We start from the raw sequence: 26,182 nt of genomic DNA, 5'->3' as shown, positions 1-26,182 counted from the left end.
GCTGACAGAGACAGGTACCCTGCCCTGGAGCCTCAGCCCTGAGCTATAGGGCCCACCTGCAGGCGTCAGAGGGACTATGGGTCTCCATGCCCCATCCTACCCTTGGCCTGTCTACTGCAGCTGCTAACAAGGGGCCCAGTTAGTGCCAGTTGTGAGGGTGGATTTGACTGGGCTGAGATCCTGTAAACTCATTTTGCACAGGGGGGGCCAGCAGGCTGCTATCAGAGGGATGGGGACACACCTTCCAGTTGCCACCAAGCTGGGTTTGCAGTGGAGGCAGACCCAGACTCTTGTGGGAGTTGCATTTCTGGCTCGGTCCCGCTGGGTGAGGAGGTGTCTGTGCACCTCTATCTGTTGCTATGCGCCGATCACGAAGTTTGTTCACTCTCCAGGCACCAGGGCCTTCTGCCCCATGGCAGGGCCTAGCACCGGTTACTGAGAGACTCAGGTAAGCCATGCCTCAGTGTGGTTTCGATTGGTATTTGCAGCCTGGCGAGCAGCTGGCTTTGCAGGATGCTGAGGATGGGCTTTGTCAGAGCAAGTCGACCGTCCAGCCTCGGCATCTTGAGCACGTCCCTTTAAGAAGCATAAATCTGGGGGCATGCAAGATACTCCCCAGCTCGACGCCCCACTTCCTTTGGCCTGCTCTACGCTACAAATGTAGATTGACATAGCTACGGAAAATTCACACCCTGAGTGCCGTGGTTAAGCTAACCTCACCCCGGGGTAGCCATGGCTAGGTTGACGGAGGAATGCTCCTGTTGACCCAGCTACTGTGGCTTGGGGAGGTGGCATTCCTACCGTGATGGGAAAACCCCTTCTGTTGCTGTAGGAGGCATCTACGCGGTGGGATTACAGCGGCAGATCTGCAGCAACACCGTTGTAAACCCCATAGGGCAGACAAGCCCTTAGGGCGTGCTCCTGTCCCCGCTGAAGTCTTGGAGTCTGTTAGAGCCAAATGATCATTTTTGGTTGAATTAGTCTTAATATCAGCCCTACAGACATTGTACTAATATCTAATTATCTGCAAGATGCACTTCCCAGGTTGTCTCTACCCTCCTCTGCCCTGCAGCTCTCTTTTTTTATATGGGTCTGCTTTGCCCTGATTGGCTGCTCCCTTCAGCCCTTCTCTGATTGGCGGCCTCTCTGCAGCCACCGTAGGGCTTTATTAACCCCTTAGAGCCCAGTGTGGGGCAGGCACCCCATCACAGAGCATTTTTAAACATGTTTGATTTTTTAAGAATAAAATTAAAGGAAATTTTGAAATTAAAAGTAATTTAAAAAAAATTGAAACATTTTGATTTTTTGGCCTTTTTTTTAAACCAAAAAGAATCAGTGAAACTGGCACAAATTCACAATGTATTTTGGTATTTTTTGCCAAAAAAAAAGTTTCACCTGAAAAATGTCTCCCAGCTCTGTGCTCAAAATAACAGTGTAAGGGAGGCTAGCTGGGTCCGGGCATTAATACGGGGATTTGTAGCCTTTTGCTTCTGGTTCACCCAATCAAACCCAGTGTGGGGCTGTCGAGACCCAAAGTTGTTGCCATCTGACGGGCTGTTTGGTGGCCTATGTGAAATGAGACCATAAGCTTCAAGGTGTAAGGAAGTCACATGGTCCATTCACGGACATTGCCATTGCTAGCCAAATGGCTCACGTGCAGCATGGGAGACAAAACTTAGGACCTTTGCTCCAAAAACACAGGGTGAAGCCATTTGACCAAAACCAAATCACAGTTAGCTGCCTAGGATTTTTAGCCTCAGCAGGCTGCGGCCTCTAGATGGCCAACACACACAATCTATTGAGCAGGTCAGACGTGCTGTCCTGCAAAGGGCCACACCGACATATACAATTGGCCAACACTTGAGGCTAGCATGGCCGCTGCCCATGCTGCTCTAATGACCCATCCACTCCCAGTCTTTATTCAGGCCTAATTTGATGGTGTCCCGTTTGCATATTAATTCCAGTTCTGCGGTTTCTTGTTGGAGTCTGTTTTTGAAGGTTTTTTGTTGACGAATTGCCACTTTTAAGTCTGTTGTTGAGAGTCCAGGGAGATTGAAGTGTTCTCCTACTGGTTTTTGAATGTTATAATTCCTGATGTCAGATTTGCAGGTAAACAAAGTGTTCCTGCAGGTGGGTAAGGAATGCAACTCCCTGCATGGTGGTAGCTGCTAAGAGAGATTATCATTGTTACAGGAGACATGAGGAGCCTCCATCTTGGCAGGCGAAAAGCCCTTTACCTTCCAAAAAGCCCTGCCCTCGATACTCCCCTAGTGTGGTGCTCAGGTCTAGTGGGTTGGCACTGATTGGATCCGCTGCCCATTCCCTGCCACTCCTCCAACCCACCAGCAGCTTTCTGTGTACACATGGCCATACGTAGACACATACCATGGATCAGTGCTCCACAGAGCAGGGGAGTACAGAGTCCTGACGTGACCTCTCTGCAATGCAGACCCCATGCATTGGGGAAAGGTATCATTTCCATTGCATTCAGGCCTCTCTTACCCAGAGCTTCCTAGGGTCAGTCAGCATTTGGCACTAGGGGCCTGCTCCAGTTGACCTCAATGGTAAAAAGCTCCCATTGACTTCAAGGGTTCAGAATCAGGGCTTGTGTGAACAAAGAGATTCTTGACTATTTGAGCAGGAGTCACAAACAGGCCAGCTCCTCAGTGGGTGTACATGGAAAAGCTCAATAATGGAGCTATGCCAGTCTAGGATCGGTGAAAATCTCACCTCTGCCTAAAGCCCCAGGGGAAAAAATCATCAAGAGGATGAAAAATGACCTTTTCTGGAGAGACCTGAAGGTGAGCGCTGTGGAGCTGGAAAGCTCATCTCTTTCACCAACAGAAGTAGGTCCAATAAAAGATATTACCTGGCCCACCTTGTCTTCTAGGGAGAGAGAGACAGAGTGTAGAGAAGTGTTACCAACTCTCACAATTTTAACATGAGTCTCGCAATCGTTGCTGCTTTTTCTTAAAGCTCCAGCTCCTGGAGTCATGGGAATATGTGAGAATCTTGGCTTTTTTTTTTTAGTAAGTGTCAGCCCTCATGGGTGCTGAGAAAAGCATGAAAATGTGAAGCCACTGCAACGTAAAGGCTCAGCAACCAGAAGGCAAATAAAAAGAGCCCCATTTTTTTAGATAATCTCATGATTATTAAACCAATCCCATCATTTTTTTGAGTATTTGGGGTTGGCAACACTGAGACTGACTTCTCTGCATGGGCCTGCTCTGTCTTTGTTTAACCCAGCCACTTGGCTGCTCCAGCCTTGTTTCCTCTGTTCATTCTTTACAACAACCATGTAAAATAGACCATCAGAAAACCAGGGGACATATCCATGATGGGTGCTGCTTCACTGTGCAACGCAAGGAGAGGGGTTGGGAGCAGGCTGCGGAGGTACATGGCTAGTGGATCCGCAGTGTCTCAGATCAATTGACCATTGGTTAGTCTCTAAGGTGCCACAAGTACTCCTTTTCTTTCTGCATAGAAGCTGTTAGTTCATGTTAAGGAACAGTGTCTTGATTTCCCTTGATTCTGTACAAAACTCTCTATTGTCCACGTGTTCGTACGTTTCATAAGATGCCCTGTGTTTGCATGTAAATCGCCAGCATGCCTGGAGATAATGTCCTTGGCACTTAGAGTTCAGCAGTTGTACGTGTAAAATATTGGCTGGCCAACCAGCTCTCTGACCCCTGACAGATGCAGCATCTCAGGGGCAGGAGAGCTGGCCAGCTTTGAAATCTAGTGCAAAGGTGACTGACTGTGGCTCTGAGTGTCTTTTCGGGGGGAAGGTGATCCGGGTGGGTAAAACAAATGACAAATTTAGAACATCTCTGCTTAAACTTTCATGAATTTGCAGCCACTCGAATCCAGGTCTGTCATTAATAGTTGATGCTGGCAGCAAGCTGCAGGATCGTTGGGGGAGTTGTGCATAGAAAAGGTGGAACAGGGAAGTGCAACAACCAGTGTGAGCATACACACCACCCCCCATACACACTTTACATTCATTCACACACCACACTCCCGCCTGTATCACCCTCCCACACACTATGCGTTCACACACCACACATACACTCCTTGTGTATAACCCACCCACATATCTACACCCTGTCTCTCTCTCCCGACAAGACAAGGTGAGCAGAGCGAGGTAATATCAAAAGCCAAGATTCTCCCTGTTGTCTCAATGGGGATCAATTCCCCGCAATGCAAAGGGGAAATAAGGCGAAGACTGGTGTCCTCCTAGCAGAGGGCGCCACATACAGGGCCCTGAGCGCTCCGGCACACCCACCAATTAATGCATCTCCGACAGGGAGAGGGCAAAGTGGAGGCAGACTCCAGTCACTGGGGATCTGGAACTGGAGGCCGCATGCTGCAAAGCAAACAAGTATCCTCGTAGTGATTTTGCCTGGCTGAAAAGCAAGCCCGGTTTCGGCTTGTCTGCCCAAGGAGGCTTGGTTGGGCCTCCCCTGCCACTGAATTCACAAGAGAGCAGCCCTCCTGATTTGCAATAAGAGCGACGCAGCGCGCACGAAGGCTGGGGAAGATTTGAGTGTCTGATTTCAAGTTAGTCGCGCTCCGATATGAAATGTGCTCCTTTGCTTTCCTTATGAAACCTGAGCCAGGGGCACGGGCGGCTGCGTCTTAGAAAGGGCCTTGGGGCCTGAAATTCCTGGGGAAGGGATAGAAAAACCACAGCAGTGCCCAGTCCTATTAAGCCGTTTGCTACTGGCCACAGAAAACATGCCGCTGGGCTTGCCGTGGAGTGATATTAATATCACGGGGAGCTGGCAGCGACTGAGGGTTCAGAAATCATCCGCAGCATTATACCATCCAGCAGAAAGCTGGCCAGGCTTTCGGGCTGCCCTTAGGGCCTGCCTTATGCCAGAGGAGATACCTGCGTCCTCCAGAACGCTGCATGTGCTGGTGGCTGGATCTCTGTATACTTTCCACCCTGCTTGGGAAGGAAATTTAAAACACATGGAGATTATCCCCATTGTCCTGCAGGGGGCGACGGGCAAACTGTGGGGTGGAAAACGTGGCTCGGCCGCAATTTTCCCCTTCCACAGTTGCCGACCCTGTGCACGCCCCGCCCGTGCAAACACACAAGTCGCGTGTGGGCACACCACACATACCCCTGCCCTTTCGTAGACAACCTTGTGCACACGACAAGCAAACGTGCACCTGCAGATTCCTGCATCTCCCTGCTAACCGCCTGCAAAAGCCACTGGCGAGTGTGTGTTCTGGGGCCCCCTTCATGCCTGATCCACAGAGGCTATGAGCTGTTACAGCCCTGCCCCTGCCAGACAGGTTTAGTGCAAGCACAACTGTAGCAGCTCATGCTTTTGGCCGGTGTGTAGGCTGCGGGCAGCTGTCACGTCAGTGCAGGCTGTCTGGGATGTGAACTGCTGTGGGGCTCAGGCTGTCGGCAGGAAGCTGTGTGTATGTGCATAGCGGCTTATGATCATTCCAATCCTCCCGTCCTTTTCTCCGTTGTTTATTGACTTTGGAGCGCACCTGAATTCCCCGGAGTGGTATTGCCTTAGGCCTGCTTGCTCCGATGTCCCCTGAGGCAGTTTGGGAAGGCTGGAGATCCAGTGTCACTAACGCTGTGGAATTCAGGCTCCCCGATGGAAGGTACTGCCCTCTATAAACCAGGATGTCCCGTCCTGCCCTTTTCATTGGCTCCCTTGAAAACCCACATGCTTATTAGTTACTCTTGAGGGTTAATTTCACCACTGCTGTCAGATTTGCCAGGTTAAAAAAAAATCGCAGGGTGACGGTCTCTCACCCAGGCAGCCCTACTGGAGTCAGCGAGTGCGTGGCTGTGAGAGCAGAATTTGGCTCTGAAGGGCTTGAGCTTTCTTAGCATGAGCGAGTCACTGACGTCTCATGGGAAAGGTCCTATTTGAAGACTGTGCCTTTGTGTTCTCCCCTTGTCAATGGCTAAGATGATGGATGAGAACAAGGTCTTCAGGCTAGATTTCACCCATCCCTGCTGCTTATTCCTGAACCGAGGTCGTGCTCTCAGCTACGTTGGAGCAACCCCAGCAACTGTCCTGAGTGTAGATGAAAGTTGAATCTGGCCCACCCTCTGTATCAGGATCATTGTCTCCTAATTTTGACCATGTAAATGTAGCCTCCTGGCCGGGGGAGAAAGAGGCAGTTAAGCTCCTGACATTATTCCCACTAGGAACACAAATGTGTCTGCCAGTGACTCCTGATTTACTCCTCATTTACGGCACTGTGAGCAAGAGGAGAATCAGAGCCCCTGTTTTAATGTGGATATCGCTGGTGGGGATCAATACTGGAGGAAGAAAACCAATAGAAGACCTATGCTGTTTGGGAGAAAATTCACCCTTAGGCAGAGAGACTACGCACCACTTTATCTGATTGAAGCTCTTTGGGTGACGTGAGGCATAGGCTGCTAGTGGTGAATGTGAATTTCACCCTCTAAGAAGGATGCTTTCCACTCTTTGCCTTCACCCAGATTTATCTTCCAATTGGTGTGGCCAGTGCGTTTGGAGCGCTGGCCAGAGGCCATTTCTGAGTTCTCTTCCTTTGCTTCTTCTGTCTCCTTTGGAAGAGTCTCTGAGTGGAAGCAGGGCAGCCCACTTGCATTATTCATACGGCCAGGAGCCAAGGAGATACAGTTACAGTCTAGCAGAACACTCGCAATAACTTGAGTTCTTAACTCCCCGCGCCTGGCAGAAAGGCGCATCGCAAGATGGGATAAGACATTTTGACTGAGGAGTCGTTATGGAGTGTTAAGAGCCAGGACCAGGGACTTCCCAGCGGAAGGATGAAGCAGGACCTCCCAGAGGATGCAGCTGCAGGTATCAGGGGATGTTCTCATCACAGGTGGGACTCTGCATTCACATTCTAAAGTGCAGTAGGGGGGACTAAGAAGGAGCAATTAAGCCTAGGCAGGGAAGGATGGAGAACTGCTCTGTCTCACTGAAACCCTGCAAAGGAAAATAAAACCAAGACCTGTATACGAGCACTAGCTCCTGGCACTGCATGCCGCTCTTTCGGAGCAATGCAGAAAAGCTTTCCTTCTGCTGCGGGGAAGACATTGCAACTGGCTCACGAATGTGCATGGGCAGCATGAAGGTTTGGCTTTGAAGACTTGCTTCTGCCTGGTTTTGGGGGATTGACTGGCCGGGGAACACTGTTATAACCCACACCTCTACGTAGGGTCGTGAGTGACGCATGGCAGTGCCACGCCTGGAGGCTAGAGTATGAGCCTGAAACACGAGCATGGGTGGCAAAAAAGGTGAGACCAAAAGGACCGCCGAGAAGGATGGCAGTGCCAAGAAGGGCAAGGACAAGGGCAAAGGGGGGAAGAGCAATGACAAAGGGCGGAAGGGGAAGGAAGTGGCAAAGGGGAAAGGGAAGGATGAGAAGAAGGGGAAGGATGCCAAGAAGGGGAAGAAGGAAGTCCTCAGGGAGTCAGAGGAGGCCTCGGACTCTGAGCTAACGAAGAGCAATGCCGAGGAAGACAGTGATGAGGAGAGTGAGATGGGGGAGGAGGAGGAGGAGGATGAAGATGAGGACAGTGAGGAAGACCCTAAGAAAAAGAAAGGGAAGGACAAAAAGGAGGCCTCCAAAGCCATGGCTGGTAAGAAGCAGGGGAAAGGGAAAAAGGTGCTTTCAGAAGAGGAGGAGGAAGAGGAGGAGGAGGAAGATTATTCTGCAAAGAAAAAGAAGAAGGACCTGCACCTCAAAGGTGCCTCCCACCTGGTGATGGGGCTGGCGGGCGATGATGCCAAGAAGAAGAAGGGGGCAAAGAAGGAGCACGCCAAGGCTCAGCTGAAAGGGGCTACCAAGGCTATGGCTGGTCTAGCTAGGAAGGAAGTGGCACCGCCCAAGTCCAAAACGAAGAAGAGCCTGAAGAGTGCATCCAAGCTCTTCATGGGCTTCAAGAGGCTAGGCCTGAAGCGCTCCAAGAAGGGCCAGTTCAAGAACACCTCCCGGTTTTTCTGGGGGCTGAATAAATACAGCTCAAAGAAGAAGATAAAGAAGAAGAACAAGGCAGTGCTGAAATCCACCTCCAACCTCATGATGCGCTTCAAGAGTATAGGGAAGAAGAAGAAAGAGGTCAGTGGCAACCCAAAAAAGCCCTCTTTCCTGCTGATACGGCTGGGACTGGGAGGCGAGAAACCTAAGGAGGAGGGTGGGTTCTTCAGCAGCCTCTTCCGCTGGAGGAGAACGAAAGAGAAATTCAAACCCCGGGCTCAGATCCTGAGCAAAGCTTCTGCTGCCACCAGCTGGCTGACAAGAAAGTTCCTGTCCAAACGGGCCAGGCTTACCTACAATGAGAGGTCCATGAATGAGGCCTGGCTGTCTAGGATTGGAGCTAAGAAACTCCCCTTCCCATCAGAGGACGAGATTCTGAGGCACCGAGCCAACATGAAAAGGTTCTCTGGAGCCAGGAGGCTCTATGGCCAAGGGGAAGAGGAATATGGCTACCAGCCAAATTTTGAACATGGTGGCCTTGTGAGGCAGCCCTCTGGGAGGTTCTCACAGCCTGGGCCAAGCGGGTATGAGGGCCCTGCAGTCCCACTGGACTATTACAACTGTTACCAGGATGACAGCAGCTTTTACGACCCGCAGGCCCCAGCTCAGTATGGCTACCCTGAGGAGGAAAGCTACCTCCAGGCACCGACTGACTATGCAGACGGACATGACTTTCATAACAGAAGGGTATCTGATTACGAGGACTACCCTGGATATGATATGGAAGAAGAATACGGGCTTTATGAAGAGCCCATGGACTACTACGATGATCCGCTGCAAAACCAGTCTGACTACTATGACTATAAAGACCAGGATTATGAGTTACCTTCTGGCTATTCACCATATGAATCCTATGACCAATATAGGAGCGATGTGGATTACTATGAAAAGCAAACAGGGCCATACGGCTCTTCTGAAGACAAATATGGTCCTTCTGGAGGGCCCTACAACCTGTGGGTAGATGAAATGGGCTATCTGTATGATTATTCCCCTCAGCATGAAATCAGTTACAGTGAATACGAATGGGGCCCTCCCGCTCAGTTTTCCTATAACCCTTATGCGTATCCCTTGGATGATATAACGGAGATGGATGAGCCAGAGGAGTTGGCAGATGAGAATGGAGATTACCCCTTTATGCTCCCTAATTCTTCCTTCTTTGAGCAGCAGGGGATCGAGGAAATGTTGCCTTCTAAACTGTCGTTAAACAGGAAGTTCAGGCTCTTCCCCAGGCCTCAGGTGAAGCTGTTTGGCAGAGACAAACTTGATGTTCCCCTCCCTCCTTCTCCGCATATTTCCCTTGCTGGCGTGGATCAAGATGAGGATGACTACGATGAATACGAGCCGCTGGCGTCTCCCTTCGCCCAGTTCAGCAATGGGGATCCCCAACCTTCAGTGACATACTGCCGTGTTGGCCAGGCTCATGGGAGCTGGCTTCCAAAACCTCACTCTCCAAAGTCGATGGGAAACAGCTTTGACCCTGGTGACCAGCAAGGCAATGTCCAGGGGGCGCATTTGCAAAGCTTCTCTCCGCGAGGATGTGGGAGCCCCCTAGGACAATTCTTACAGAAATCCCTCATGCAACCAAAACCCATTTTAAAACACCGTGGAAGCGAGGTGAAGGGCAGGCCCCCCACACCCTCTCCAGTAAGGAGGGCAACATCTTTGTCATTTGGTGAGAGCGGGCCTCTGAGGTCACCTTCCCCTCAGCCATCAATTAGACACGGCGACATGCCAAGTTCCACCTCTTCCCCGAAACTTAGCAGGCAGCGTAGAAGTCCAGAGAGACAGAGCTTTCATCACCCTTCTCCACAGCCCTCTGTAAGATGTTTTGACATCCCCCAGGAGAAAGCACATGACCGGCATCCATTTATTGAGCCTTCCTATAAAAAGTTTGGCCACAAATTAGCAGGGTTGGAGACCTTAGACTGGGCACCTCTCTTGCCTATGAGGAAATTTGATTACACAGCCAGGAACAACAACAACTCCCAAAGGCCTCCTTCCCCTCAGCCTTCCCGGAGGAGCATCTCCTCCTCTCCACATCCTTTAAGGAGAGTAGGAAGCAGAAGCAGCCTGGAGCCCCTCAGGCCACCATCTCATTCTTCTGTGTGGCAGAGACCCCCTTCTCCAAAACCCAGTGTGAAAAGGCCCAACTTTAACCAGCCACAGCTGGATTTTCAAAAGCCAGAGACGAACATACCCTTTCTGCAGCGGTTCGGTAGCCACATGACTGGGAAGTCTCCACAGCTGCCCTCTTACCAGCCACCGATGAGATCCAGAAGTCCCCCTCCCTCACCACGATCCTCTCTGAGGATGAAGAGCCCACCTGCTGCTCCCCCTCCCTCTTTGAGGAGACCACAGTCTCCAGTGGCAAGAGAAAATGTCTCCTCTCCCCCTCTGTCATGGAGACAAATCTCCTCCACAGCTGGGAGCACAGCACCTATAGATTCCACCTTTCAGCCCATGTCATCTCCTAGGCCAACAGCTCATAACCCAGCCGTGAGTCAGAGGAGTTGGTCTCCACAGCCTGTGTTAAAGCATGTCAATAGCACAAGGGGTGAGCCACCTTCCAGCCTGTTGTCCCCACAGCCCACGCTCAAATCCAGCTCATCGAGGCTTCAGATGTTTGGCTCAAACCCCCAAGGCACCACCCCAGCTACGCTGCCTGGGAGCTTAGTCCCTCCAGGGCTCCATAATCCTGCCCCTGGGGAGCTGAAAGCACCCCCTTCACCTCACCCATCCCTGAGGCAGTTTGGGTCTCCTCCTGAGGCAAGGTCCCCACGCTTTTCAGCCAGGGGTGCTGGGAGCAGACGGCCATCTTCCCCTCAGCTATCAAGAAGACTGAGTTGCTCGCCCGTGGAAATGCACAGGTGGCTACCCCAGGCTTGGAACAGGCAGCCCGAGCCCCCAACTAAAGCAGTGAAGCCTTTAATGAGGAACTCATTTCTGAAGCAGTTGGGCCGTCCAGCGGGAGCTCAGTCTCCCATCCCACCATCCCCAGTGCCATCCATCAGAGGTGGGCCGCCTCCCCAGGGATTGGCGAGAACACCCTCCCCTCAGATGCTGACACACCAAGGAAGCCATCGTGTTACCATCAAAGACTCTCCTAACATTCTACCTGGCAGGTCCTCATTCCCTGTGGATGCTAATGGGCCGGGAGGGCAGCTGCCTGCACGGCTGCATTTGGACGGGGCTTCTGGGAACGAAATGCCAGGTCAGCGAACTCCGTCACCCAAGATGGCGGGAGGCGGAAGCATGAGGAGCATTTCAAAGCTGCCTCCACCTCCCAGCCCTGCTCCTGGGATCCCTAAGGCGTTTATCAAACGCATCGGTCAGCCTCTGGCTGGGATGACCCAGACCCCTTCCGCCAGGAGGCCTTCTCCTGCAGAAACCAGCAGCATGCTTGCAGACAAAGCAGGAGGTGGGAATGCATTCCTGAAACGGTTTGGACAGCCGGTGGCAGGTCAGATATCAGGACCCACGGCTCTCAAATTCTCAGTGAGAGAGGGCAGACATGTAGCCCAGGGACAATGCCCACCATCACCGACAGATCCTAGACACCCCCTTGGTAGGAGCCCTTCTCAGAAGCTGGCCTCCCCCGCTCCATCCCTAAAACATGCTATGATGCCAATGGGAGAAGTAAATAGGTCACGGTCACCTACCCCAAACTGGGGGCATAAGGTTCCGGGTGGGAACTTGTCTTATCCTGCCACCTGCAGCCCCCACGCTGTGCTGAAAGGCAAAGCAAATCCGGGCCCTCAAGCACAAAGAACTGTGGCCTTCAAAGGCCCCCATTCTGTGACGGGAGCTGGCCCCTCCTTTGCCGGGTCCCCATCCTTGCAGGAAGCGTGTAGCAGACCAGCAAAACTCCCCGCTGAGCTCTTTGAGAACGAGGACATGTCAGGAGAGGACAGTGCAGGGAGGTACGCCGTCGTCATGCCGCAGGTCCAGAGGCTGGGCTCCTTCAGAAGCATGTCCAACATGCACAAGCAGCACTGGTCTAAGCAGCAGATAGTGAACGTCCGTGCGTCACCCAGCGGGTGGTCTTCTGAGAAACTGCTTCATAATCCTCCCACTGCGAGCCTGAACAGGTGCTCGGGCCGGCGAGGAGACAGCACTGCTGAGTACCTGACCCACAGATCCTCAGTGCAGAACCAGGGCGATGGGAGCCACTGGGAGCATGGGAACATGGGCAAGAAACTGCCCTGGCACCACCAGGTAATTCCAGGGATTTGGGCCATTTAGAGCAGACTCCAGACCTGGGGCCAGTTTACATTGTGGTAAACCCACAGGGGTTAATCTGAATGGAGGACCGGATCCAAAGGTCCGGATCCGAATGATGTCAGGGGGCGTTGCATCAGGCCCTTACCCTGAAGAGGGAGCAACATTTGGCCCCTGGGGTAAGCAGGTACAGCTCTCTTAAAACTCTGGGCCAAATCTGCAGTGAGATGGGGGGTGTTGGAGAAACAAATTGGCCTAGTGTTATGGAAAACACCCGGGTTTGAAGGGTTAAAACCAGACCTCGTCTATTAGTAGAGTTAATAGTGTAGCCCGTGGTTGTGCCCCTTCCCCACCCTCCTCACAGCACAGAATGAGCATCAGGTGCTTCCAGCCAGCCAGCCGGCAGAACCCAGGAGTCCTGACTGCCAGCCGCCTGCTTTAACCACTAGAGCTGGCTCCCTTCTCTTGCACAAGGACTGGCCTCAGATGTGAAAATAAAAAAATGTTTTCTCCTCCATGCCAGCCGGTCCTGGCTCTGATGCTCCTCTCACTTGCTCTGGGGTAAGGATGCCCAGTGGTGTCAGCAAGATGAGACTCACGCTGTTACATTCAGATCATATCAGTGGGAGCTTGGCTCTACCCACATGGCAGTTCTGAGCAGGAGAGAAGCTAAGGCGGCCAGCCTGTGTGCTCCCATGCAAACATCCCCTGCTTGGACTGACTTACCCACTGACAGCCAACACCCCCCCACACCTCAGGGGAGACCACAGCTGGTGCCCCGAAGTTGGCTTTGGCTGGTTAAAAAACCTGGCCTGTTTGAAAGAGGTTCCCAAACAGTGGGATGCAGGAACCAGGTTGTGCCAGCTTAGGGAACTGGCACGTATGCTGGAAAGGGGAAACCAGCCCAGGCCAGACTGAGGTTTAATAAAGGCACCGAGCTATCCCTGGGCCCTGTCATTGTAAAGCTATGAGCCCCCCTTCTCCCCCCCCCCGGACTGGCACCGCAGCCAGGGTGACAGCTGTTACTTTTGGAGCTGTTTGACCTTTGTCATAGCAATGGAACAAAAGAGGTATATGTAAATGCAGAGACTTGATCTGTGGCAGGTAGCTGCATTGGAACAGAAGGAGCGTTTTAATTAGACAGGCCTCTCTTGGCACGCGCTGGCCGACAGAGCTCAACTGAGACCTACCCCAGTACATGACTGGCTTACCCTGGATGACGATTTGCTTACCTGCTTGCTGCCTACCCTGGCCTGAGCCCGCGAGGGGCTGGATGCTCTCCAGGTTAGGAGCTACAGTGATGATTGAAAAGCTCCAGGGTTTATTGTCTGCTCTTCCAAGCTGGTGACTCTTAGTTACCTGGGTTTTTTGTGAAGTAACAGACGCTCTGTGGCTCTTCTGTGCCTTCAGCTGACGCGGCGCGAGGCATTTAAAATCATGTTAGATGAAGCACAGGGAACGAGGTGATAGGGACCAATCCTGCCCTGGCTGGGGGGAGGTGAACCGGGGACACAGTGGGTATCTCCCACCTCTGAATGTCGCCCAGGGATTGTAGCAGTCCCTCAGCTACCCTTTGCATTGTTCTTGAAAGCTAAATAGGTGCCAGTGTGACAATATAGGGACTTGTGTATGTTGCCCAGCAGTTCAGAGTGTGCTCTGTAGTGGAATGTGGAGGGACAATACACTGGGGGAGCTGCTTTAGCACACTGAGGGACAGTGTGGTCTAGTGAGAAGGGCACTGCATGGATTCCCCATCCACATTGTCTGTTTAGATTGTGATCCTTTTATGTCAGAGACTGTTTCAAGCCCTGCTCTCGTCTCAGACCTATAGGTGCTACTGTAATGCAAATAATTAATGGTCATTTTCATTTTCTCTCTCTGTCTACATGGGAACACTCAGGAAAATAAATTCACACCTTGTGTTAATTCGGATTAAAAGTGGATTAGTCAAAGCACATTGAACCCATGCATGGAGACTCTCATTCAGAATTAAAGTGGCCTTAATTTGGTTTAGCTTAATTCACAAGAGTGTCCACAAAGGGACTAATTGTGGTTTAATGAATTTGCTTTAAAAATTAATTTGAATTAGCTTTCCTGAATGTCCCCATGTAGACAAGTCCTCAGTCTAATATTCTGTGTGTGCGTGCAAGGGGGTGAAGCTTGTAGAATAAATGAATCTTTGGGAGGGGGGTTGGTGGGCTGGTCCCACATAGGGCCCAGCATGAAAGCCTGGGTGAAGAGGGGAAAGACAAGGCTGGTATCATCAGTGGAACCAAAGGGAGGGGCAGGGAATGTGGTTAGAGATGCAGACCAGGGCAGAGCTGTGCAGCGTTTGGAAAGCAAGGCTGAGAGGTGTGAGCTGGACATGGTAAGTGAGGGGGAGCCAGGGGAGTGATGCAGAGGGGAGCGGCATGGTCTGATCTCCAGACATCTCTCTGCTGAAGCCCCCGCCTCTAGACAGCCTCCTGCCCGAAGGGGTCGCTCCATAGCAGCTGTACCCCTGAACTGGGCCTGTTCTGTTCTCCTTTATTGGAAAGCCACGTCCATCGGGCAGCTGATTTTAGTCAGTGCCTCCATAGTTACACTGGAACCCCCTGGTTAGTGTGTGATGCATGCCCCAGTTTGCAGAGATATGGCCCCGTGGCAGGCCCTGGCTCCAAGGGCTGGCTCTTTAGCTCAAGCTGTAGCTGCTCATGCTTTTTAGCTCTGGAGGTGCCTGGTTCAATTCCAGTCATGCTGGCCAAAATGCCGGCCATCACACACCCACACCCCAAAAGGGGTGAGGCGATAGGAACTGCTCCAGGGCCTGGTGTCCCAACCCCCACACGGTCATGGCCTTATCGGTGGCTGTACCAGGTGATGCCACCTGGTGGCTGCTGCAATGAAGGGACTTGGCAGCAAAGGATCGGGGTCAAACCACCCCCTTTGCAAAGTCCCTTCTGTAACCACCGGCTCCACTTGCACAATCCTCGTTGCTCCCTAGGGTTTCCTCTTCCTGATGAGAGAGGGTTGAGCCAGCAGCAGTCACTATAGAGCAGTGGGGATCTTGTCCCCAGCACTGGCAGACGGACACGCCAGTTGAATCAGTTTGGGAGCCATAGCTTGGCTTGGGGTCCGACCCCGACTCTCTGTCTCAGGAGGCCCCTGAGCTGGCCGGAGTAGTTCTCTGAGTAACGCTGCCCAGCTGCACCCTGCAATAACTGCCTGATCTGCATGTCTTAATTCCTGAGTGTAGATGCACTCCATCCGCAACCTGCCGTGCAGGAGCCCCCGAGAAGAGCCGAAGGCAGATGGCATGGAGGACATGACCCAGCTGCAGTAAGTGACTGACTGGCATGCTCTGGTTGATGTAAAAGGAAAGCTAATCACCATGGGCTGGCTGGTGTCACTCAGCAGAGCACCATTGTGGGCTAGGGGTCTGGGAATCAGGAATCTGGGGTATAGGCCCAGTTCTGCCACCGACCTGCTGTGTGACCTTGGGTGAGTCCCGTCATCTCGGTGTCCCCTCCTACCCTCTGTCTTAGGTGTTTGGGGCAGGGGCCATGTCTCACCTTGGTTATGTAGAGCGACTAGCACAATGTGCTCCCCAGGCCCTAGCATGGACCATGCCCACTGCTGTGAACAGCTCCTGCAGGTGCCCTCCTCCGACCCACTTTAAGATCTCACCAGCCTCGGCAATGGATTCCCGTAGTCTGACTCCAGCCTCGCTTTTTGGAGCTTTGACTGCGTGTGCCTGGGAAGGGTGCCTTTGCTTTGCACGTTGGTGGCACTGAGCTGGCTGGGATTTCATTTGTGGAGATGACAGGAGTGGATCTGTCGGCCATCAGCCTCATCCTCTTTATGAAAGTGCTATGCCTTGATCCCTGTTCTGTGCTGTGTGTTCCAGGGACCTCCAGGAGGGGGCAGTGCTGCACAACATCAAGACGAGGTTTGACCGCGAGTTAATCTACGTAAGTTCCTGGCAGCTGAAGTTGCACTCAGAGCTCATGGCAGGCCTCAGGGTCTCCTCGGCATTACCAGTGGAGGGTCCGGCCTGACACCGATATGCAGAGTGTGCAGAGTGTGTGTCTGGTGGGTCACTCACGGCACAGCGTGTCAGGACGCCTGGGTTCTAGTCTGCTTCAACCGCATCTCGCTTTGTGATTTTTGAGCAAGTGATAAACCAATCTGTGCCACTGTTTCCCAGAGATGGACCTTCCCCCACTTTTGTAAAGTGCTTTGAGATCCTTTGGTCAATGGCATTAGGAATTACTGTCACTCAGCTTAGATACCTGCTGCTCATCTTCTGCCGAGCAGCGTAAAAACATAAGCAGCTCTTCCTCTGTGTGTCTCTTGCTGTTGCAGACCTATATAGGCAGCATCTTAGTGTCCGTGAACCCCTACAAAATGTACAACATCTATGGGACGGAGCAGGTGCTGCAGTATGAAGGAAGGGCGCTGGGAGAAAATCCCCCGTAAGTACCTCCCCCGCACGGAGCGCAGTGTGCTGTCTGTCTCCTCCTGGCATGTTACAGTCCCCTTCCGGCTGGTGTCTTAGCTGCACAGCCCGGCTGCTCGGGGTCCTTGCGCTCTCCTTGAGCTCAGATTGTCGTGGCCGGGGACCCGAGCCTGCAGAGCTTACTCCAGGGAGTAATCCTCTCTCACCCCAGTAGCCCCACTGCAATCCACCACCACTTGGGGCAGGGCTGAGCAGCTTAGGGGAGGTGCTGCAGAGGGTGCTCAGGCCCAGACGGTCAGTCTGATGATAAAGCAGCTGTCTTCTCTCTCAAGTGGAGATCCCAGCGCAGGTAACAGATCTTCCCTGCCCATGGATAGCAAGCCTGAGGTTCGATCCTGCTGGGTGTCTTCAGACTTCCTTTGTGCCCGTGGGTGACCTAAGGCAAGGGAGCTGGCGCAGCTCAGAGCAAAAGAAGCCTCTCCCGGCTACCAGCCAGGGTATTCGGCTGGTGGGAACTCCTCCTCTGCAGGGACTGTTTTACCCTTAACGCTCTGTGCATCTGGCTCTTTTGCAGACACCTTTTTGCTATTGCAAACATCGCCTATACCAAAATGATGGATGCCAAACACAACCAGTGTATTATCATCAGGTGAGAGCTTGTGGCCTGGCTGCGGAAAGGGAGCTCCCCTTTTGTTCCAAGAGGTGGCCCCTCTAGCCCCGGGTTGAGCCCGCTCATGGCAGCTTGCCCAGTCACTGCCCATGCCACACCTGGCCTGCAGGTAGATCTGAGACGTCCTTCTGCAGGGCTGCGAAGCTGGCATCTTTATCGTCATCGTCCTGGCAAATTCCAAAGGGATGTACATTGAGCGCTTCCCGGATCGATCTCTAGCTGGCATCTTTAACCAGCACCACAGTAGTACAATCAATATAATGGTAAAACCGCCAAGCCTGGTCCAGCCCCTGCTGAAGCCAGTCGGAATTTGGCCGTTGATTTCAAAGGGAGCAGGGCCGAGCACAGCACCCACAGCACGTGTAGCTGCCGCTCGGTTCGGTAACCTCTCGGCTGGCTTCGGGTGATTGCGCGCCCAGCGACCCGCCTTACGTTCGCGTCTTCTCTTTCTAGTGGCGAAAGTGGTTCAGGCAAAACGGAAGCCACCAAGCTGGTCCTGCGTTACCTGGCAGCGGTCAATCAGAAACGCAATGTGATGCAGCAGGTATGGTTGCCTTTCCAGGCGCCACGAGTTATGGTGCCGCTTGCTCCTGGAGGGCTGCAGCTGCCGTGTGTGCTGCCATGAGCCACCAATGTGCCCTGAGAGCCGGTAGAATGGCGGGAGGTACCGGAGGTGAGTGGCAGCCTGGCAGGTGCATTTGACCAGGATGTACTGGCCTGCTCCGCCGCACGGCAGGTGCGTCCTCTCAGATGTCTCAGCCTGGCTGGCAGCTTGGCATATGTGTCCCCATGGACAGAATCAGCACATTTTGCAACCCAGCAGGTGCAAGCATTCCCTCAGGAGGTACCTGGGGCATTCAGCATGAGTCAGTTAAAACTGAAGGCTGTTTGGAGCCTCTTCCCATGATGGCTTTCAGGGCCTTATTCCCTGGAGCCATTCGCAGGCACTCATTTTTCCTTGGGACCCACTTGGGGTCTCTCGGCTCCCTCCAAAACCCTCCCTGCCTTGCTCTCCATGGCTAAACTCAGGGATCTCTTGGGACACCAAGCTGTGCTCCTCCTGTCGGAGTAGGGGCCTTCCTCCCCAAATCGCAGCACAGAAGTTCATTCTGCCTGGCAAAGAGAGCATCAGACGGACCCTGTGTGAAAGCCAGAGAAGGGTCTGTCTTCTAGGAAGCCTCATACAGCCCCTCTGCAACAGCAGGAAGGGCAGATGTCGGTCCCATTCTAGGGAGGTAGGTCCCCTTCCCCAGAGGAATCCTGGGTAAACGTACAGTTCTTTGCAGTAGAGTGTGGCTTATTATCCCTCTTCTCACGGCCGTTGTGTTGGTGACCCTAACCTGTTGTTGTTCCTATGCGTCCCTGCTGCACTACCATAGATAGAGGTACAGGGTGTGTGTGTGGGATGCAAAATTTCCACTTACCTAACAGACTGATGCCAAAGTGGCCTGCTGTGTTATCTCTGCTGAGGCTAAATCCTGCGGCTCAGAACTCCCCTAGGAGTCACTGGGGGTTTTTTTGCCTGCAACCTTTAGCCCTGTGTGTGTGTGCGTGGTTTTGCAGTGACTATCTTTCCCTTCGCTCTCCTACTCCCCTTCTCCCCTCCTGCCCTCCTTCAGCCATCAGCAAGGGGGGAGTTACAGCTCCCCTGGCACTCAGCAGACAGGCTAGAAAACCTAAGAAAACCCTCTCGCATTAAAACCATCCCTTGCCCCCAGCCTCGTGTGGGAGCTGTTGCAGAGCAGACAATGACTGTTGCATTTGTGGGCAGGTCACTGTATTCCACTCCTTAAACAGAAAAGGAACTAAAGGAAGCCAAACCCTGGTCTCTCTTCATTGTTCAGCCAAATGTTTAATTTGGAAGCACTATTTTCCTAAGAACACTTCTGGAGGAGAACAGAGGTTTTGCTGTATTTGCCAGTTCTCAGGCCCTGAATGCCAGGGATGGCTCGTGTCAGTCACAACTACTGATGGTGAAAAACATTTCCGAGCAGTGCTGGGTCCACCAATGGGCCAGAGGTGCCAATGCCCAAGGCATCATTTTTCTTTTTTAAAAAATGTAATTATTAATTTAAAATTATTCCCATGGCATCTAAGAGCCCCATTGTGCCTGGTGCTGTAAACAACAAAAAGATTTGTTGGGGGAAAAGTCAACATGGTTTTTGTAAAGGGAAATCACGCCTCACCAATCTACTAGAATTCTTTGAGGGGGTCCAGTGGGTATAGTGTACTTAAGTTTTCAGAAAGCCTTTGACAAGGTCTCTCACCAAAGACTCTTAAGCAAAGTAAGCTGTCATGGGATGAGAATGAAGGTCTTCTCATAGATTGGTAACTGGTTAAAAGATAGGAAACAAAGGATAGGAATAAATGGTCAGTTTTCAGAATGGAGAGAGGTAAATAGTGGTGTCTCCCAAGGGTCTGTACTGGGACCAGTCCTATTCAACATATTCATAAATGATCTGGAAAAAGGGGTAAACAGTGAGGTGGCAAAATTTGCAGATGATACAAAACTACTCAAGATAGTTAAGTCCCAAGCAGACTGCAAAGAGGTACAAAAGGATCTCACAAAACTGGGTGACTGGGCAACAAAATGGCAGATGAAATTTAATGTTGATAAATGCAAAGTAATGCACATTGGAAAACACAATCCCAACTATCCATATAAAATGATGGGGTCTAAATTATCTGTTACCACTCAAGAAAGAGCTCTTGGAGTCATTGTGATAGTTCTCTGAAAACATCCACTCAATGTGCAGCGGTTCAAAAAAGTGAACAGAGTGTTAGGAACCATTAGGAAAGGGATAGATAATAAGACAGAAAATATCATATTGCCTCTATATAAACCCATGGTACGCCCACATCTTGAATACTGCGTGCAGATGTGATCTCCTCATCTCAAAAAAGATATATTGGAATTGGAAAAGGTTCAGGGAAGAGCAACAAAAATGATTAGGGGTATGGAACGGCTGCCATATGAGGAGAGATTAATAAGACTGGGACTTTTCAGCTTGGAAAAGAGACAACTAAGGGGGGTTATGAGAGAGGTCTATAAAATCATGACTGGTGTGGAGAAAGGGAAAAAGGAAATGTTATTAACCCCTTCACATAAAACAAGAACCAGACGGTCACACAAGGAAATAATAGGCGTCCAGTTTAAAAAGACAAAAGGAAGTACTTCACACGATGCACATTTGTCAGCTGTGAAACTCATTGCCAGGGGATGCTGTGAAGGCCAAAAGTATAAATGGGTTCAAAAAAGAATTAGATAATCTCATGGAGGATGGTTCCATCAATGGCTATTAGCCAAGATGGTCAGAGACACAACCCCATGCTCTGGGTGTCCCTAAACTTCTGGGAGCTGGGACTGGCCAACAGGAGATGGATCACTCGACCGTTGCCCTGTTCTGTTCATTCCTTCTGGAGCACCTGGCACTGGCCACTGTCGGCAGACAGGATATTGGGCTAGCTGGACCACTGGTCTGACCCAGTGTGGCCCGTCTTATGTTCTTATACAAAGGATGGGGAAGGCTTTTATTTCCTGTCCCCAAGAGGAGCAGGCTGCAAGTGGAGGCACCATTTTTATCCTTGGCCCAGGGCAGCCAGGAGGGTTAATCCAACGTGTCTAGCAAGCCTTTCGTTTCTGCTCTATGCCCATCACTGCGGCATCGTGGCGCCCCTGGTTGGACTGTCTCACCCTGACAGGCTCTTGGTGTTTTTTTGTCTGGCTGGGGCAGATCCTCGAAGCGACCCCCCTGCTGGAATCGTTCGGAAATGCCAAAACAGTGAGGAACGACAACTCCAGCAGGTTTGGGAAATTTGTGGAAATCTTTCTGGAGGAGTAAGTAACGATGAGCGTCTGAGTGTCCCTCTAACACCCCACTCTGTGTGTCTGAAAGTGACCCCCAGCCCGAGGGAATTCCGCCCCATGGTCCTGCCTCTGGGCTGCTGACTTGAGAGGCCAATCCAACCCCTGGGAGGTGTTAGATCCTTGTGCTCCTCAACTGTGATTTAATGGTTCCATGCAAAGCACGGGAACCATTCAGCTCCTCGGGCTGGGCGGTTGGCCATTCCAGCCGCAGGCAACTCTTTGGGAAAGGAGAAAGGAGTCTCCCCTGACAGATTGTATTCTTGTCCCTCTTGCGTGTGGGGAGGGGTTGTTTGATTTTAAGGGTCTGCTTTTAAAAAAATCAGGTGTGTGCCATTGCACACCTAATTTGCACCGCCAGTTGTGTGACTGTGAGCACTGCCTAATAGATGTGTAACCGGCTGCACGCACATCCAATTGCTAGAGCTGCATATGCAGTTGCGGTAACTGTGTGCACAACTCAGGCCTCCGCTTCAAATATCAGGCCCTACAAATATTCCCCCTGTTGAGCTCCCCCAGTCCCAACTGACATGGCCTTGTAGCAGGGCTGCCATTCCTCCAGTCTCTGGATACATCTCAGTCTCTCATCCAGATATGTGAATCCGGGGGGGGGGGGTGAAGGGCTTCCATGGGGGCTTGGATATAGGACATGGGAGCACCAGCTCCCCAGCAGAAGGCCGGGGCTTCCTCAGTTCATGGCACACACAGAGAAACTAGATAAAAATTTAACTGCTCTTGCTGGAAGGTTGCAACGCAACATGAGTTTATTTCTTAGAATTCAGAACGATAACACACTGTAACCAAAACCAGAGAGTGACAAAGCAGGCTGCTCCCTAAAACAAAGAAGCACAAGTCACCCCACCTTGCTCTTAGGCTGGGTGCTTGCAGATTGCCTGCTGCTCCCAGCCACTTCACAACACAGCCCTCCAGCATGCAAGCAGGACCAGGCACTGCTTTCCCCCTTCCACTCCCCTTCCCACTCTTAAAGTGATAGCTTGCAGTTCCAACCCTGGTCCTCAATACACCACACTCAGCAACTCAAATCCTCCACCCTTCTCGTTGGTCCTCTTGCTTAGCCTGGGAATTGGGCAGCTATCGTGGTTTTCTGACTGCCCATCCATCCACACGGACTTCAGTCATGTTGCTTAATGCACAGCTGGAAGGCACTCAGATACTGTGGTGATGAGGGCAGTGTAAAAACCTTTGCAGAATAGACTAGAGTCCATCTCTCCCCACTGGCAATAAGGAGGAGGTTCTCTTCTAGTTGTCTCTTCTGCATTGGCTTTTAGTGCAGGAGGTTTAATTGCCACCTGTCTGACTCAGTCTGCCAGGCTGCAACAGCCGATCTGTTGTCTCTGATGGCTGCACGTGGTTGGCCCTTTGTTTACCATAGGCGGCAGCAGGCAGGTGGCATTCTCGTGGCTTTCCCCTCGCTCAGCTGTGCTGGGGGTTGCATCATGAGCACCTGGGTAGCAGGATACCCACAGGGCTGAGCTCTGAGGCAGATTCAGCTCAGATTCAAGGAAAAACAAGGGGCAATGACGAGTCCTTGGACCCAGTGGTACTTCAGGGAAGAGATGGGATGAGATGCTGGGCTGGCAGCCCTCGGGGATGGAGTTGAACCGTATTGGAGTAGGCCGTTTCCCACTGAGCAGACAGGCTGGGACCTTGGGCGACATTCACGTTCCTCTGGAGTGCTGAGCAGGAGCCATTGGTTGGCATCGGTTGGGCACCTCCCACACAGCCAGTGTCCTGCGGGCGCAGAGGGCTGGGTGTGGATAGATCCTCGGTCCTTCCTTCGCTCTCTTATGTCTGACGAGATGCCATGCTAAGATTCGCAGCCCCCAGGCGCTAACCTTTGTCTCTCCCAGAGGCTTGATCTGTGGTGCCATAACCTCACAGTACCTTCTTGAGAAATCAAGGATCGTGTTTCAGGTGAGTCCCAGCATTTATTGTGCCACCCCCCGCTGCCATCACCATGTCATGATGTTTCCTTAGTCTCGTCCCTCTTGTTTCATAGGCCAACGACGAAAGGAACTATCACATATTCTATGAGATGCTGGCTGGCCTTCCCGCTCAGCAGAAGCAGCAATTCTGCCTTCAAGATGCAGAAACCTACTATTACCTGAACCAGGTATGGGGCCCACATCCGCCCATGAGCTCAGCAATCAGGCCCACTTAATTTATTATTTCTACTGGTGCAGCACCCAAAAGCCCCACTCAGGATCTGGGACCCATTGTCCAAGGCCCTGTACAAACAGGCAGACGCAGCCCCGCCTCAAACAGCTGACAACCTGCAATTCCAATTCTTTCTGCAGCTGTGACAGCGCCCAGGTCCTTGTGACATTCAGGTTGCTTCGCTCCCCAGATTGGTAAATCCCCACTCCCCGTAAATTTGCGTCCCCTGTCGTGGCTAATTCCTGGGCCTCAGATTGCATGTTCCACAGATATGCTCTGATTGGGACCTTTGCAGGGAGGTAACTGCGAGATTCCTGGCAAGAGTGATGCTGAGGATTTCCGGAGGTTGCTCAGCACCATGGAGATCCTGAACTTCAGCACCGAGGACCAGAACAGCATCTTCCGAATTCTGTCTTCCATCCTCCACCTGGGGAACGTCTACTTTGAAAAATACGAGGTAATCGGCTCCCAGGGGGGAGATGGGAAGGGGACCCAGGGCGCAAAGAGATACTGGTAGCAAGGACTTTAGACGCATGCTGCAAACTAGGGCTTTGATCCCATGTCTGTTGGAGCTAATGCAAAGACTCTGGTTTGGCTTCTATGGAATCTGGACCAGACCCTAAGCCCCTGTGCAGGGAGGAAGCTCTCAAAAGAAAATTGAACCCAAGATTTTAGCTTCTCTCCGTTTTGTGGAATCTGCATCCAGAAAAAATCCCTGGCCCACAGGGGATCCTGGCACCATGGGGCACCCGAACTACAATGCCCAGGAAGGCCTACAGCAGCTTTGGCAGTTCCACGTCGAACCAGCAGACACAAAACGTTTTGATGTTTCAAATCAACACTTCTCTGAACTTGCCATTCTTCAAAGCCAATTGAGATTTCAACATTTTGGATCCATCTGGGACAAAAACCAACGTCAGAATATCAGCCTTTCCCACAGGAGGGACATTCTGATTCTTCCTCCAGCGCTACACAATAATGTTGACAATGGGCCAGATCCTCCGCTAGAGTAAATCAGCGTAGCCCAAGTGAAGTCAGTGCTTCTATGAACACCAGGTCAATGGAACTACACTGATTTACTCCAGCTCAGTATCAGGGCCTATATTCATAATCAGAGATGGACAAGGCCTTCAGTATGAGGTCCCCTAGGTTGTCCCTGGGTACCAGCTGTGCTGGACGCTGGGAAGTTGCCTGCCAATGGGTTGTCTTTGCCTTTCGCAGACAGACTGCCAGGAGGTCGCGTCAGTGGTGAGCGCGAGAGAGATCCGTGCAGTAGCCGAGCTGCTCCAGATCTCGCCAGAGGGGCTGCAGAAGGCCATCACGTTCAAAGTGACGGTAAGGCCCGCGGATTCGAGACGGCTGGTTGGACGGGCAGGTGCTGTGGCTAGAGGGATGAATGGGGGAGGTAGACGGCAGTGAAGACAGTCTCTGCTCTGAGACCCTGCTCACTTCATTGCCCCGCAGGGGACCGGTGTATTTTCAGTATCTGATCTGCCAGCTGGGAACCGCTGCTTTGCTTTTCATGTTTGTGGAACATCCCTGTGGAGTCCTCTGCCCCCCTCATCTCTCTCTCCATTTATACAACATCTAGGTGTGTCTTGGCGTCTCCCACCAATGGACAGTGGCCAGACCTTTGTCCCATCCATTTCTGAAGGACTCAAGAGATGCTCCCTGTGGACAACTGTCCCGCCCTCTAATAGGCCTCACTGACTGTGAAGCTTTCTCTGAATTTTCCTTCGCCGGGTTTCATCTCATCCCTCTTCTCCTGCTCTCCATCTGCCCAGTTCAGAATGGAGCAGTGCATGCTGGGGCTTGTAGTCTCCCGTGGGCTGCACATCTGCATTAAGAGGGGATGGTGGCCCCGTGTTGGCCACACTGTCTTTAAAGGGGATTTCACCTGTTTGTTTGTTTGTTTTTGCCCTTCTCAACAGGAAACGCTGAGGGAGAAGATTTTCACCCCCCTCACTGTAGAAAGTGCCGTTGATGCCAGGTAAAGGGATTCTTTGTTAGGAGATGCCGGGATCTGTCTCTGGCTTGTTAGCATGCCACACATGGGGACTGAGGGATTCAAAATGAGGAAAGGCTGGCAGGCAGTGGCATCTTATCAAAACATGTAATAAACACAGCCAGATGCTGTGGACAGGGTGGCAGGCAAGTCCAGCTGTCCTGCTTTAGGTGGGATTCAGCAGACCAATCTACTTTGTCCCTTCCCTATCTACTTATACCCCCCTCCCCCGCCACAGTAGCTGAGCACTTAGCAATCTTTACCTGTCAGGTAGGGCATGGCTATAGTCCCCATTTAATAGATGGGACATGGAGCCACAGAGAGACTAAGTGACTTGCTCAAGGTTGTACAGGGCACCCGTGGCAGAGCAGGGAATTGAACCCAGGTGTCCCAAGTTCAGGCTAGCGCCCTTACCACTAGGTTTTCCTTCCTCTCTATCCGTTGTTATCCTTCCTTTCCCTTCCCTGTTGTAAGACATGTCAAAAGTCCTACTTCTTCCCATGCCATCCGACCCCGTGGCTAACCGGTGCAAAGGCAGGAAACCTTCCCCCTTGTGACTGACAAAAACCCGGAGAATGCTGAGATCGTGTTTTCAACGTGTGTCTCAGAACTGAGGGCATTTTGAGGCTCTTTGTTCTGCCCAGGACCCACTCTTCTGTTAGAAACTCCCCAGAGCACAACCTGGTTTTACCTGTGCTATATTTTTTCAGCCTTGCAAAATTGCCCTGGAGATTTACCAGCCCAGGCAGACAATTGACGTGCCCTCTTTTTTCTAGGACGATGGGAAAAATGGAT

At 51.9% G+C, this 26,182-nt stretch overlaps 1 protein-coding gene across 1 annotated transcript in view; it reads left to right on the top strand.

Annotated features, from left to right (window-relative positions):
* The first annotated feature begins 7,254 nt into the window (after nt 1-7,254).
* Nucleotides 7,255-26,182, top strand: part of MYO15A (myosin XVA) — an 87,971-nt gene continuing 69,043 nt past the window's right edge. The window contains exons 1-16 of the mRNA XM_078854471.1: nt 7,255-7,615; nt 7,724-9,657; nt 9,856-10,065; nt 11,854-12,228; nt 15,467-15,549; nt 16,118-16,181; nt 16,576-16,685; nt 17,244-17,318; nt 17,793-17,883; nt 18,719-18,724; nt 21,074-21,177; nt 23,076-23,139; nt 23,225-23,338; nt 23,678-23,839; nt 24,604-24,717; nt 25,314-25,372. Coding sequence (XP_078710597.1) covers nt 7,255-7,615; nt 7,724-9,657; nt 9,856-10,065; nt 11,854-12,228; nt 15,467-15,549; nt 16,118-16,181; nt 16,576-16,685; nt 17,244-17,318; nt 17,793-17,883; nt 18,719-18,724; nt 21,074-21,177; nt 23,076-23,139; nt 23,225-23,338; nt 23,678-23,839; nt 24,604-24,717; nt 25,314-25,372 — 3,926 coding nt within the window. The remainder of the gene's footprint in view (nt 7,616-7,723; nt 9,658-9,855; nt 10,066-11,853; nt 12,229-15,466; nt 15,550-16,117; nt 16,182-16,575; nt 16,686-17,243; nt 17,319-17,792; nt 17,884-18,718; nt 18,725-21,073; nt 21,178-23,075; nt 23,140-23,224; nt 23,339-23,677; nt 23,840-24,603; nt 24,718-25,313; nt 25,373-26,182) is intronic.

The sequence above is a fragment of the Lepidochelys kempii genome, chromosome 10 (assembly GCF_965140285.1).
Source record: "Lepidochelys kempii isolate rLepKem1 chromosome 10, rLepKem1.hap1, whole genome shotgun sequence".
NCBI classification, from domain to species: domain Eukaryota; kingdom Metazoa; phylum Chordata; order Testudines; family Cheloniidae; genus Lepidochelys; species Lepidochelys kempii.
Note: the sequence above shows the minus strand (reverse complement) of the source record. Positions and strands in the feature narration are given on the sequence as shown.